This window comes from Mustela lutreola, chromosome 3, assembly GCF_030435805.1.
Source record: "Mustela lutreola isolate mMusLut2 chromosome 3, mMusLut2.pri, whole genome shotgun sequence".
NCBI lineage: Eukaryota > Metazoa > Chordata > Mammalia > Carnivora > Mustelidae > Mustela > Mustela lutreola.
In genome coordinates, this window is record NC_081292.1 from 163853744 (window position 1) to 163867114 (window position 13371).

The 13371-nt window shown below is 40.7% G+C and overlaps 1 protein-coding gene across 1 annotated transcript in view; it reads left to right on the forward strand.

Annotated features, from left to right (window-relative positions):
* The first annotated feature begins 1435 nt into the window (after positions 1–1435).
* LOC131827230 (contactin-associated protein-like 4) overlaps positions 1436–13371 on the forward strand; it is a 130433-nt gene continuing 118497 nt past the window's right edge. The window contains exon 1 of the mRNA XM_059167384.1: positions 1436–1559. Coding sequence (XP_059023367.1) covers positions 1475–1559 — 85 coding nt within the window. The 5' untranslated portion in view covers positions 1436–1474. The remainder of the gene's footprint in view (positions 1560–13371) is intronic.

The following is a 13371-nucleotide window of genomic DNA, read 5'->3' on the forward strand; positions in this document are numbered from 1 at the left end:
AGGTGGCTGCTGGTGCTCTGGACAGAGATGCTTTCATCTCCAGAGCAGGGCCGTGCTTCACGTGCTTCACGCGGGGGTCATTTACCCCCTTGTGTGACCGCCTCTCTCTTGTGCAAAATCCCACCTTGTCCCTAAATGTACCAGAGACCAAATGCCTAGTCAATGTTCACTTTAAGGTCTACGTGGTCTGATCCCTTTTAATCCTGTTTTCTGAATTATCTCCACATGAGAAACCTGATACAGGGTTTTTATGGGATGAGAACTCGTGGTCTTTTCACTGGCAGAGGTTGGCAGGTGTGTTGTGGACAGGCTTCTTCCCTGACCCCTGACACGGGGCGGGGGGGGGGGGGGCGCTGAGCCTCCCCATGCCTCAACCCAAGGTCCCGCCTCCTCACCTGCTGAAGGTAGTAAGTCTGTTTGTGTATCCCAGGACTGCTCCCTGCTCCCTAAGATGCCTACATCACTGAGTGTCCTTAACCACACTTAACGTTCTGGTCAAGAAGTACTCCCTGGAGGAGGCCACTGACTCACAACTTTTCTCAGACACAGACCCCTGAGGCTTTCCCCAGCTCCTGCACCCTTTTCTCCCACCTGGGTGGCTCTCACTGCAGGTCTGGGTGGGAGCACACTCCCAGGAGACAGAGCTCATTTAAAAACTTGGAATTTAGTCAGTAAACCCATCTGATTCACAGAACTGGTATAATCTTACCCCTCCCACCATGGAAATAAGAAATCATTACCCCCTCTCCCACTGTGCGGGGTGGTCTTGCCTTCCACTCCCAAGCCTCTGATGCCATCACTGGAATTTAGGTGGTGAAAATGCCCCAGCCTGAAACAACACTTTTTATATAATCAGACAACAATGCTCTTCTTCCAGACACAGGCAGCCGAGGTTGACAAAGGACCCCTGCGTTTCTCCCCGTTCTGCCTCTTCTGAGCTAACACTTACACAGGTTCACTGGATGTGGGTCCTGGACCCAGGAGAGGGCAGCCTCCCTCCTCTGCAGGGGAGGGGTTGGGGTTTGTTGGTGAGGGAAGCTGGGGGGTGGGGTAGGGAGCCTGGGTGTATAAGCAAACCAGCAGGTGCCAGTCTGCAGCACCTGACTCTCACCTGTCACTATGAGGGGTCCCTGCATGTGGAGGCGACAGTTCCTGGGGGTCCGGGCTCAGGAATGGGTCAGGAAAGGTAGATGCAGGCCAGAGAGAGGCAGGACTGAGTCAGGGAGAGAGAGAGAGGAGCGAAGGGGGGGGGGGGGGTAGAGAGAGGAGGGAGGGAGCGAGAGGAGGGAGGGAGAGAAGAGGGTGATGGGAGGAAGGGAAGGGAGGAGGGAGTGAGAGCGAGGGTGGAGGAGGGAGGGGGGACAGGAGGAGGAGCTCCGGAAACCGGGAGACAGGTGCCAGCTTGCTCGCACTGAGCAGACTCCACAGGCTGGAGCTCCGGGCTTTGGGGGCCTCCAGGAGCAGGACCAGGAACATGGGGTTGGTCCCTGGAGCCATTGTCAGGGCACTCGTCCTTCTGTCCGTGCAGAGCTGGGGTGCGGCCACAGCGGGAGACACAGGTAAGCACAGCAGATGACTTACAACTTGCATGGGGTGCTCCCAAAACTTTAAACACTGTTGTTTTTATTTGATTGTTAGTATTTAGAGCTGGGAGGGCAGTGCATGTTTCTGGAAATGAGCCATCTTGAAGAAATCAGATCAGAACCTGCTCAAGAACATCCCTAGATAGGACACATTTCTTCTCACTTCTTTTCCTCTGATATAGTCCATGTTGTTCAGGGAGTGTTTTCGTGAATTTGCCCAAAAGCAGTACTGTGGTTTCCCTGTCTTTGAATATATCAAGAAGGCTCAAGTTCAGTGTGAGAGGGACATCTTGAGGGACACACCACAGGTGGTGTCTCTGTGGGCTTCTTTCTCCAGGATGGCACCTGGCACTTTGGAGATTAGGTCTGACGTGAGGTGACAGGCTGTGCAGCTTCCCTGGCTGTGGCAGCTCACAGGTCTGTGGGAGCAGCTGCGCTAGAGGGAGGAGGCCCCTGGGGCAACTCCAATGCCTCCTGTGCTGGGGCCGACCTGGGGTGCTCTCCTTCGAGAGAGCCTCATGCAGCTGCCCTGGAAAGCCTGCCGTTCTCACAGAAAGACTCTTTTCATTTACAGGAAGAAATAAATAACCCTCCTCTGCTCCCCATAAAATGAGAGTCCCTATTTAAGTGTTGGATGATGACACTTTCATTCTACCTCATTCAGGATCCTGTTCTGTAGGTTCAGATACCCGAGTCCTTGTTCCTAGACTAGTTCTGTGGGTCTAACCCAAAGGCATTGTCCAGAATAATTCAGGAGAACCCAATTTTCCTACCCATGCTACATCCAAAAGTTTTGGAGTTGTACTTGGCTGAAAATCTCTGTCAGGGGAACTTATCCCTTCCTGACAAGTGCTGAGTCCTGTGAAGACAGAGTGCCGAGCCCCTCTGCCTGAATGGGGGCTTCCTCCTTCCCTGCTCCTGTGACCCCCGCCTCCTTCAGGCTCTGGGGTCCAGCGGGGAGGGTGGAGGCACCCAGCGGTGTTTGCACGGGGTGTGAGCAGAGGCTACAACCGTCCCTGACACCAAGGCTGCTGCAGCAGAGGGGCCCCTGTCCTCTCCTGGGGCTGGGACACCCAGGATGCTGGGTCCCCCTGGAACCGTTGGGTCAGCCAGACGCCCCCCCGGGGCTGTTCGGTTCCCGTGTGCAGGTGCTGCACCAGTGTTGGGACTTCACTGGATCCGTGTTTTCTGGGAACCACATGACATCCTCACACGGGACGGCAGCACACACTGCAGAAAGGTGCAAGCCCGGCAGCGGCACAGGCACTGTTCTTAAAAACAGAGCCTGGAAAAATCACCTTTAGAGAGAGCAGGAAGGTAACTGAGCGAAGACGGTGGCCCAAGTGTAGCCACCGGAGTGGGCACTAGAGGCCGCTCTCAGCTCTCGGCGGGAGGCTGTGCCTGAGCCGCTCACAGGGCGCAAAACCATGTCTTTATTTTTCTTGGAAGCACTGTGATTTTTTAATTTATTTTTATTTTTTATTACGTTCAATTAGCCACCATATAGTCCATACTTAGTCTTTGATGTAGTATTCCACAGTTCATTAGTTATTCTAATTCCCATGCTTTTGCTTTTGTCCTCCTGAAATCCCGTGGAGGGTGTCAGGGTTCTGTGGTTCTTTTCACAGTGGACTGTGTCAACGTGGACTCCTGCTTATGTCTCAGGACTTACACCCAAGGGACCGCTCCCCATGTTTATCTGTTTTGTATTCACAAAGCGCGTGGTCTCTTTAATAAAGAATCAAATTTCAAAACAACTATGACACTAAGTTATTAAGAACATTTCAGATGCAAAAAGTTAGTCTTTATCTCCAAAAGGATGGTAGAAGTTACAGTTCTTCGTGAGTTAAAATGAAACCCCTTGACTTTATAGGACCAAAGTTTATCTTTTAGAAACTGGGAGCTCTCTTGCTAATCTGAGAGCACTGTTTTCAGTAGAGGAAGGGTTGACAGAGTGACTGCATTATGTTTGATCGGCATGAACAGCTCAGGTCACTAGAGAGTCGAGAAATCACCTGAGATGAGAATTCCGTTTGCCGGCAAAGATGAACGTTACCACAGGAATAAGATTTGTGCAAAAGCTTTCAGAGGGCACATTTTCCTCCCTTTTGGAAAAATAGCTTGAACTATTCATATAATTCCTCCAGCTAAGATTTTGACCCAAAATAAATCAAGCAATCCTGGAGAACAACAATGACCAGGAGACCTGGAGTCTGCCCACAGGGCGCGGGAACTTGCCTTTAGGTGCCGTGTACCCTGGTGTAGGTGGGGCATGGTGCCCCAGTTCTGGTTCTGGTTCTGGTTCACTTGCAAGCATGGGGACAGGCATGAGGTTGTCCAGACCTTGGGCCTCGAGCTTAAGCCCGCAGTTCTCCTTGCAAAGGTGGACTGCCGATCAGAGTGTCCTGTGTCCGGGAAAACATAGACATTTCAGGGATGTGAGGGAGTCTCCCAGCCAAGCACCTGTACTCTTAGGGGCAGAGTAGAGGAGGGTGTCCCTCGCACGTGCCTGGACAGCGGATAGGGTTCCTTGTGCACTCCTACCAGGGACTAGCAGACAGAGACCTGATGTGAGGCGAGCTCTTTCCTGACCCTGGCACTGCTCATTTTGGACTCCAGTGGGCGAGTGGGGATGTCGTAAGCACTGAATGTACCTGAGACCAAAGAAAGTTTTGGTCCTCCCACTGCTGGTTCCATCCCTGCCCGGGCTTCTATTCTGCCTGCCGAGATCCCATATTTTATCTCCATCCTGCATCTCCTCTCTTCTGCAAAATGCCAGGCTCCCAACAACATCAGTGCTCTCGCTCTTTTACACCTACGATGTCCAAAGACTAGTGTCCAAATGCAGTTGCTCACTGCAGAAACAGACTTGCAATGGGAATGTCAGACGTGTCTGCAGTTCTCGGCTTCCTGCTAACTGAGATTGTGTCGCTGGGACACTGCGGCCAAGTGCCACTGGGCTCACCGGATGGGGTGCTTATGGCATCTGTTGAAATATGCAGGGGACCCTGTTCAGCTCTGGGCGGTTTGAGTTTTCACTCACTTTCACTAGTTTCTAGTCTAGACTTTCTGTGTTTCTTTTTGCAAACTTTACCAACCTCATGGTTTGTTTGTTTTTTTTTTTTCTCCCTTCCTATACACCATGTTACACATGTTCCTTTGTTCTGTGAACAATGTATCCCAGAAACGACTCTGTATCAGTTCATTGAACTCTCCCTCATCCCTTTAAACACCTGCACTTCACATCAGATATATGTGCACACACACACTCACACACACACACACATTCACACACACATATATTCTATATCTTCACTCTCTCGGATATCAGTCTTCTGTGTATACACATTAATATGGATTCCAATATTTTGCAACTAAAATAATGTGGTAATGAATAACTTTGAGCAACTGTGTTTTTAAATAGTTGGATGTATGTGCTCAGGGTCAGTTCCTAAAGTGACAATTGCCAAATTCCCTCCCTGGCATTTTACCATTTTGTATGTGTTCATTTGCAATGCCTGCTTGTTTCTAGAATGTGATTTTTCATCTGAAAATAGACACAGCTGACTTCTTCCTCTATTTTTGTTTTATGCTGCCTCTGTGGTTTTCTCTTGCTGGTTACATTGGATAACTCCTCCAACACAGTGTGGATTAGTAGAGAGCTAGCTTCCATCTTGTTCCTGATCTTAGGGGTCCCCTGAATGCCCCAGTAAGGAATAGGCTGAGTCAGGCTTGGGAATGTATGTTATTTTGTCAGCGAAGTGTCCCTCTATCCCTGTTTTCTAGCATCATTACTGAACAGTCCATTAAATGTTGTGAAAAGTGTTTTAGTGTCTGGAGAATAACCATGTGGTTTTTCTGTTTAGACTGTCAATATGACCATTATGTCAAAAGATTTTTTAAAATATTTTATTTATTTATTTGACAGACAGAGATCACATGTAGGCAAAGAGGAAGGCAGAGAGAGAGGGGGAAGCGGGGTCCCCACCGAGCAGAAAGCCCGATTTGGGGCTCGATCCCAGGACCCAGGGATCATAACCTGAGCCAATGATCGAGGTTTAACCCACAGACCCTCTCAGGTGCCCCTGTAAATAGATGTTTAATAATGAATAGTATCTTCACCTAAGTCTCATAGGGTCCTGGGACACCATTTTCTTAATGGAGTTTGTCATCTAGCCAATAATATTGTATTTAGTATTTTTTAAATGATTTTATTTGTTTGACAGAAAGAGGGATCACAAGAAGGCAGAGAGGCAGGCAGAGAGAGAGGGGGAAGCAGGCTCCCCACCGAGCAGAGAGCCTGATACGGGGCTCGATCCCAGGACCCTGAGATCATGAACTGAGCTGAAGACAGAGGCTTAACCCACTGAGCCACCTAGGCGCCCCTCTATTTAGTATTTTTAACTCATATCCATAGGTGATTTTGTCTTGTAATGTCTTTCTTTTTACGATGCACCTATTAATGTTACACTTGAGTTCATGAAGAGCGGGAGTTCTCTCCTGTTTTCTATGCTCTGGAATAATTTACCTTCACTAGTACTGTTCTTGCTCTCAGTTTAGCAGAGTCACCTGTGAAACAATCTGGGCCTACTGCGTTCTCCCCCTTTTCTTTCTTTCTGAATTTGTTCTTTGATATCTTTCCCTTTCTTTCACAAAAATCAGTTTGGCTAAGAATTCTATCTCTGATTTGGCTAAGCTGTATTTTACTTAGAAATTATAATTCTACTCTCAAATTTGCTTGCATAGAGGTATGCAAATAAGCTTCATGTTTTTAGGATCTTTTTCTTTTTTTTATTAACATATAATGTATTATTTGCCCCAGGGTTACAGGTCTGTGAATCATCAGTCTTACACAATTCACAGCACTCACCATAGCACATACCCTCCCCAGTGTCCATAACCCAGCCACCCTCCCCCTCTCCCCTACCCACAGAAACCTTCAGTTTGTTTTGTGAGATTAAGAGTCTCTCTGGTTTCATCTTGTTTCATTTTTTCCCTCCCTACCCACCATGACTCCCTGCACTACCTCTCAAATTCCTCATATCAGAGAGATCATATGATAAATATCTTTCTCTGGTTGACTTATTTCACTTAGCTAATACCCTCTAGTTCCATCCACACCATCATAAGTGGCAGGATTTCAGTTTATTTTTGATGGCTGCATAGTATTCCGTATATTATATATTATATAATATATAAATAATATATATAATATATATAAATAAATTGTCACTTTATATATATGTGTGTCTATATATATATATATATATATATATATATATATATAATTTGTTCCATTTCTTTGAAAAAAGTTGATGGGTTTTTTATAGGAATTGCATAAATGTGTAGATTGCTCAAAGTAGCATAGACATCTTCACAATATTTATTCTTCCAATCCATGAGTATGGAATTTTCTGCCATTTCTTTGTGTCTTCTTCTATTTCTTTCATTTCTTTCATGAGTATTTCATAGTTTTCTGAGTACAGACTCTTTGACTCTTTAGTTAGGTTTATTCCTATGTATTTTATGGTTTGGGGTGCAATTGTAAATGGGATCGACTCAATTTCTCTTTCTTCTGTCTTGTTGTTGGTATATAGAAATGCAACTGATTTCTGTGCATTGATTTTATATCTTGACACTTTATTGAATTCCTGGATGAATTCTAGCAATTTTGGAGTAGAGTCTTATGGGCTTTCCACATAAAGTATCATATTATCTGCAAAGGGTGAGAGTTTGACTTCTTCTTTGTCGATTTGGATGCCTTTTATTTTTTTGTTGTTGTCTGCTTGCTGAGGCTAGGACCTCTAGTACTATGTTGCATGGCAGTGGTGATAATGAACACCACTGCCGTGTTCCTGACCTTAGGGGAAAAGCTCTCAGTCTTTCCCCCATTGAGAATAATATTCACTGTGGGTTTTTCATGGATGGCTTTGATGATATTGAGGTATGTACCCTTTATCTCTACACTTTGAAGAGTTTTGATCAAAAAAGGATGCTGTACTTTATCAAAAGCTTTTTCAGCATCTCTTGAGAGTAAAATATGGTTCTTGTTCTTTCTTTTTTTAATGTATTGTATCACATTGATTGATTTGCAGATGTTAAACTAACCTTGCAGCCCAGGAATACATCCCACTTGGTCATGGTGATTCATTCTTTAAATGTACTGTTGAATCCTACTGGCTAGTATTTTGGTGAGAATTTTTGCATCTGTGTTCATCAAAGGTATTGGTCTGTAATTCTCTTTTTTGATGAGGTCTTTGTCTGGTTTTGGGATCAAGGTAATTCTGGCCTCATAAAATGAGTTTGGAAGTTTTCCTTTCATTTCTATGTTTTGGAACAGTTATAGGAGAATAGGTATTAATTCTTCTTTAAATATTTGGTAGAATTCCCCTGGGAAGCCAGCTGGCCCTGGGCTGTTGTTTGTTGGGAGACGTTTGATGACTGCTCCAATTTTTTTTTACTGATTATGGGTCTGTTCAAGTTTTCTTCCTGGTTCAGTTTTAGTAGTTTCTATGTCTCTAGGAATGCATCCCTTTCTTCCAGATAGCCAAATTTGCTGGTGTATCATTGTTCATAATATGTTCTTATAATTGTTAGTATTTCTTTGGTGTTGGTTGTGATCTTTTCTCTTTCATTCCTGATTTTATTAATTTAGGTCCTTTCTCTTTCCTTTTAGGCAAGTCTTTATCAATCTTATTAACTTGTTCAAAGAACCAGCTCCTAGTTTTGTTGATCTGTTCTACTGTTCTTTTTGGTTTCTATTGCATTGATTTTGTTCTGATCTTTATCATTTCTCTTCTCCTGCTGGGTTTAGGCTTTCGTTGCTCTTCTTTCTCCAGCTCCTTTAGCTGTAGGGTTAGGTTGTGTACTTGAGACCTTTCTTGTTCCTTGAGAAAGGCTTGTATTGCTAAATACTTTCCTCTCAGGAACCTCTTTGCTGTATCCCAAAGGTTTTGAACAGTTGTGTTTTCATTTTCATTTGTTTCCATGGATTTTTAAAAAATTTTTAAATTTTTTCTTGGTTGACTCTTTCATTGTTTAGTAGGATGCTTTTTAGCCTCCGTGTATTTGAGTTCTTTTCAATTTTCTACTTGTGGTTGAGTTCTAGTTTCAGAGCATTGTGGTCTGAAAATATGCCAGGAATGATCCCAGTCTTTTGGTACCAGTTGAGACCTGATTTGTGACCCAGGATGTGGTCTATTCTGGAGAACGTTCCATGTGCACTAGAGAAGAATGTGTATTCTGTTGCTTTGGAATGGAATGTTCTGAATATATCTGTGATGTCCATCTGGTCCAGTGTGTCATATAAGCCTTTAATTCCTCATTGATATTTTGTTTAGATGATCTGTCCATTTCAGTGAGGTGGGTGTTAAAGTCCCCTACTATTATTGTATCATTGTTGCTTTGTTTCTTTGATTTTGTTATTAGTTTATATAATTAGCTGATCCCATGTTAGTGCATAGATACTTAAAATTGTTAGATCTTCTTATTGGACAGACTATTTAAGTATGATATGATATCCTTCTTCATCTCTTATTATAGTCTTTGGCTTAAAATCTAGTATATCTGATATAAGGATTGCCACCCCAGCTTTCTTTTGATGTCCATTAACATGGTAAATTGCTTTCCACCCCTTATTTTAAATATGGAGGTGTCTTTGGGTCTAAAATGAGTTTCTTGTAGACAGCATATCAATGAGTCTTATTTTTTTTATCCATTCTGATACGCTGTGTGTTTTGATTGGGGGCATTTAGCCCATTTACATTCAGGGTATTTATTCAAAGTTATGAGTCTAGTACCATTGCATTGCCTGTAAGGTTACCTTTACTGTATATTGTCTCTGTTCCTTTCAGATCTGTTAGATTTAGGCCCTCTGTTTGCTTAGAGGATCCCTTTCAATACTTCCTATAAGGCTGCTTTGGTGTTTGCAAGTTCTTTTAGTTTTTGTTTGTCCTGGAAGCTTTTTATCTCTCCTTCTATTTTCAATGACAGCTTTGCTGGATATAATATTCTTAGCTGCATATTTTTTTCATTTAGTGCTCTGAATATATCATGCCAGTCCCTTCTGGCCTGCCAGGTCTCTCTGGATTAGTCTGTTGCCAATCTAATATTTCTACCACTGTATGTTACAGACCTCTTGTCCTGAGCTGCTTTCAGGATTTTCTCTTTGTCACTGAGACTTGTAAGCATTACTATTAGATGGTGGAGAGTGGCCCTATTTTTACTGATTTTGAGGGGGGTTCTCTGTGCCTCCTGGATTTTGATGCTTGTTCCCTTCCCCAAATTAGGGAAATTCTCTGCTATAATTTGCTCCAATATACCTTCAGACTTTCTCTCTCTTTCTTCTTCTTCTGGAAACCCAATTATTCTAATATTGTTTCATCTTATGGTATGACTTATCTCTCAAATTCTCCCCTTGTGGTGGTCCAGTAGTTGGACTCTCTTTTTCTCAGCTTCTCTATTCTCCATCATCTCCTTCTTTATTCTCTATCTCCTGTTGGGTTTGTAGGTATTCAGAAAGGTTTGATAACTATCTAGCTGAACTCCTGAGAACGGATGACATTTAGGTCTCCTGCTCCTCCCCCATCTTGCTCCTCACCTTATGGATCTTTTTCAATGTCATTCTAATTTTGTTTTTTGTACTATTTTTCATCTTTTCTCCATTATTTGTCTGGTGGTTTATTATGCTTATTTTTTCAAAGACCCAGGGTTTTAATTTATTAATTCAATTAACTCCTTTCCTGAGTTAGTTTCCAGAGATAGTTTTTATCCCTGTTATTTATCTCCTTATGTTTTGTTTGGCTTGAATGATGGTTTCTTGGCTAAATGCTTGAGTAGAGGATTTTATTCATTTTCATTCTTTTATGTATAGACCAATGTTTAAGGCTATGGAATTTCCTCTGACCTATTTTTGCTGTTCTGCACAAAATCTATCCAATATATATAGTGTTTCCCTTATTATGATTTTTCACAAATTCTCATATTATGTTTGTATTTTCTCATTTATATAAAAATTACTTAATGGAAGATTTCAGGTTCTCCAACTGGAAGTATTGTTTTGTGGCATCAGAGAATGATCAGAGAATGACATCCATAATATCCCTGTTTTATGATATTTACTGATACTTTTTTGACCAATTATATGACTGGTTTTTGTGGATGTTCCTTATGTGGCTAAGAGAATAATCTTTTCATCTGGATAGTTTTTTATTTATTTGAAGATTATACTATATATATATATTTTTGTATTTTACTTTTTTTTTATCTTGTTCTCAGAGTAGTGTTTTAAAATCTATTATTCATGTTTCTGTTTCCCCTTACACTAGCATGATCTCCATTTTATGTGTTTGGTTGTGTCACTTGGTGCTGGCCATTTATAGCTGTTGTGAATTTTGTTGTGACTTTTGAGGTTGTTGTTTTAGAATGATCTTTGTTTTATGGAATGCTTTGGCCTTGAATTCAACCCTGTCCATTATCAGGGCCACTTGGGCACTCTTCATGTTTTTGTCAACACATGTCTGCCCACCATCCACTCCTAGTCCTTCTAAATTATGTTGTTTTAGATGTGTTTATTGTGCTTGTATTGGATTGAGATTTGCTTTAATTACCAAATTCAAAATCTTATTTTTCTTTCTGTATAATAGTCATGTTAATCCCATATATATTGGTATGGCTGGTATGTTTTGTGCCATTTTTATGTTATATAATTATTATGTTTTTTATGTATATTTAATATTATTTTACTCCCTGAGATTTGTTTTGTTTGCTCTTTTATTATTATTAATAATAATAATATTATTATTATTTTTATAGGAACTTATGAGGTTCTGTCTTTTGCTCTACTAGTTTCCTTTGTAATGATATCTTTTGTGATGTCTTACAAATTTCACAGTCTGGTAGATAAGTTTTCAGTAGTATCTATTATCAGTACTATAATCAACGATATTCTCCTACTTCCTTCTCTCTTATATTCTTATATATTTCTTGCATTCCTTCTATTTTCTTAGAATATACAGTATTTGTATGCTATCCTTTCATTCATATTTCCATGTTGGTTTCAATTTCTTATCTAAAACTAAATATATTAAATATCCTCTACATAGTCTTTGTCCTAAAGTGTTCCCAATCATTTGTAGATTGGATAAACCTAGTAGAGTTGCTCTCATATTTTTGGCTCAGGATGCCTTTATGCTCATATTATGATGGTCACAATAAACTTTTGTTTATGTAGGTTAGTGCTATTAATAGTTAAGATATGTAATTAATATATTTAAAAATAACAAAAAGAAACAAATTACATGTTAACAGTAAATATTTTATAGACAATAAACACATTTTCAAAACATAAAAATAGTAAAGTAACTTAGTTTTATACTTTTGCAAATTTTAATATAGGGCTTTATGGAAAACAGCTAGGTTCTCTCATCTCTTGCATTTTGCTTGAGATTTTTGTTGTTTTCCTTGTTCCAGTGGATGTTTATGAAGAAAAGCTAGCCTCTAGCAAATATGTCAGTGGGAAGAGGAGGGTATTTTGATAGCTTTTTAAAATATTTTTGGATGTTTCATCAATCCTCTGGAAAACCGTAGTATACTCTGAGAAAATTAGAATAAATAAATGGAAGACATCTTAATATTTTTATATAAATGCTTTGGCATCATGGACCCCTGAGGGTCTCCAAGATCATGCTCAGAGAGCTACTTTCATAGTAGATTCCAGGGGAAGGGCTTTGTGCCCTGTATCACAGGAACATGAGCATTGAACAGATTTTGTTGTACTTGGAGGATAACTGGACTGAGTACAAAATCCTCAGCTTGCATTTCCTTTCCATGTGCTTTTTGAACATGCTGTTCCACAGCTCATAAGAATTTGACATCAGTCTAATTTTCCTACTTTTCTAAGTGGTCAATTTAATCTAGAGGCCCTGCCTTTTTATGCTACATTTCATTCTAATGCTTTATGGAGAACATGTCTTGAATCTAACCAGGGCCCTTACATGGAAGGTCCTTTCAAAATGAAGATTTAGGTGGGGTTTTTTCCCCTTATTTCCAGAAACTTAAAATGGATTAACATCAATTGTTTTACATTTTTATTTTTCAGAAATGATAGATAGATAGATAGATGATAGATAAGTAATAGATAAATTCTAATTTTCTTTTTCTACCTTATATTTTAGTCACTTTTTCTCTGGGTAGTTTTACTTTTTAAAATTTTATTTTCATTCGATTGTATTTTTGTAGTTCTTCAATGTCCTTTATTAAAATTTTATTTGAATAATACTCTTTTTATAAACATCTTGTAGATGTGTCTACATTGACAAAAAATAGCCTTGTATTTTTCTTTCTATATATTTTTTTCTCAATGCAATCACTATTCATTGGATTTCTTTTATATTGACCATTTTTATTCTTTTAAAATTTCTGAATTAGACTCTTTTTTTCTTTTTCTTTTTCTTTTTTTTTTTTTTAATTAGACCCTTTTCTATGTACAGATTTCTGTTTGAGGATTTAGGATCTTTAATTTAGTTTGGGGTATTGCATGATAACTTTTCTGGGCTCCGTGGTTGGCTTTTATTCTGGTGGGTAGAGGTATTAATTTGCTGAAATGTTTTCATCCTCAATTAACATTTTCTTCTCAGTTGTTGGCATGGATTTGATCTGATTGTTCTTATGCCTGGGCATCTTGTAGACAGGATATTAGTCCATAAATGCCCTCTTTAGGTAGTAAGATTAAGTTTAAATTTGTAATGGATGTCATTGTTGGTGGTGATAAGATGAGAGGAGAAAGGGT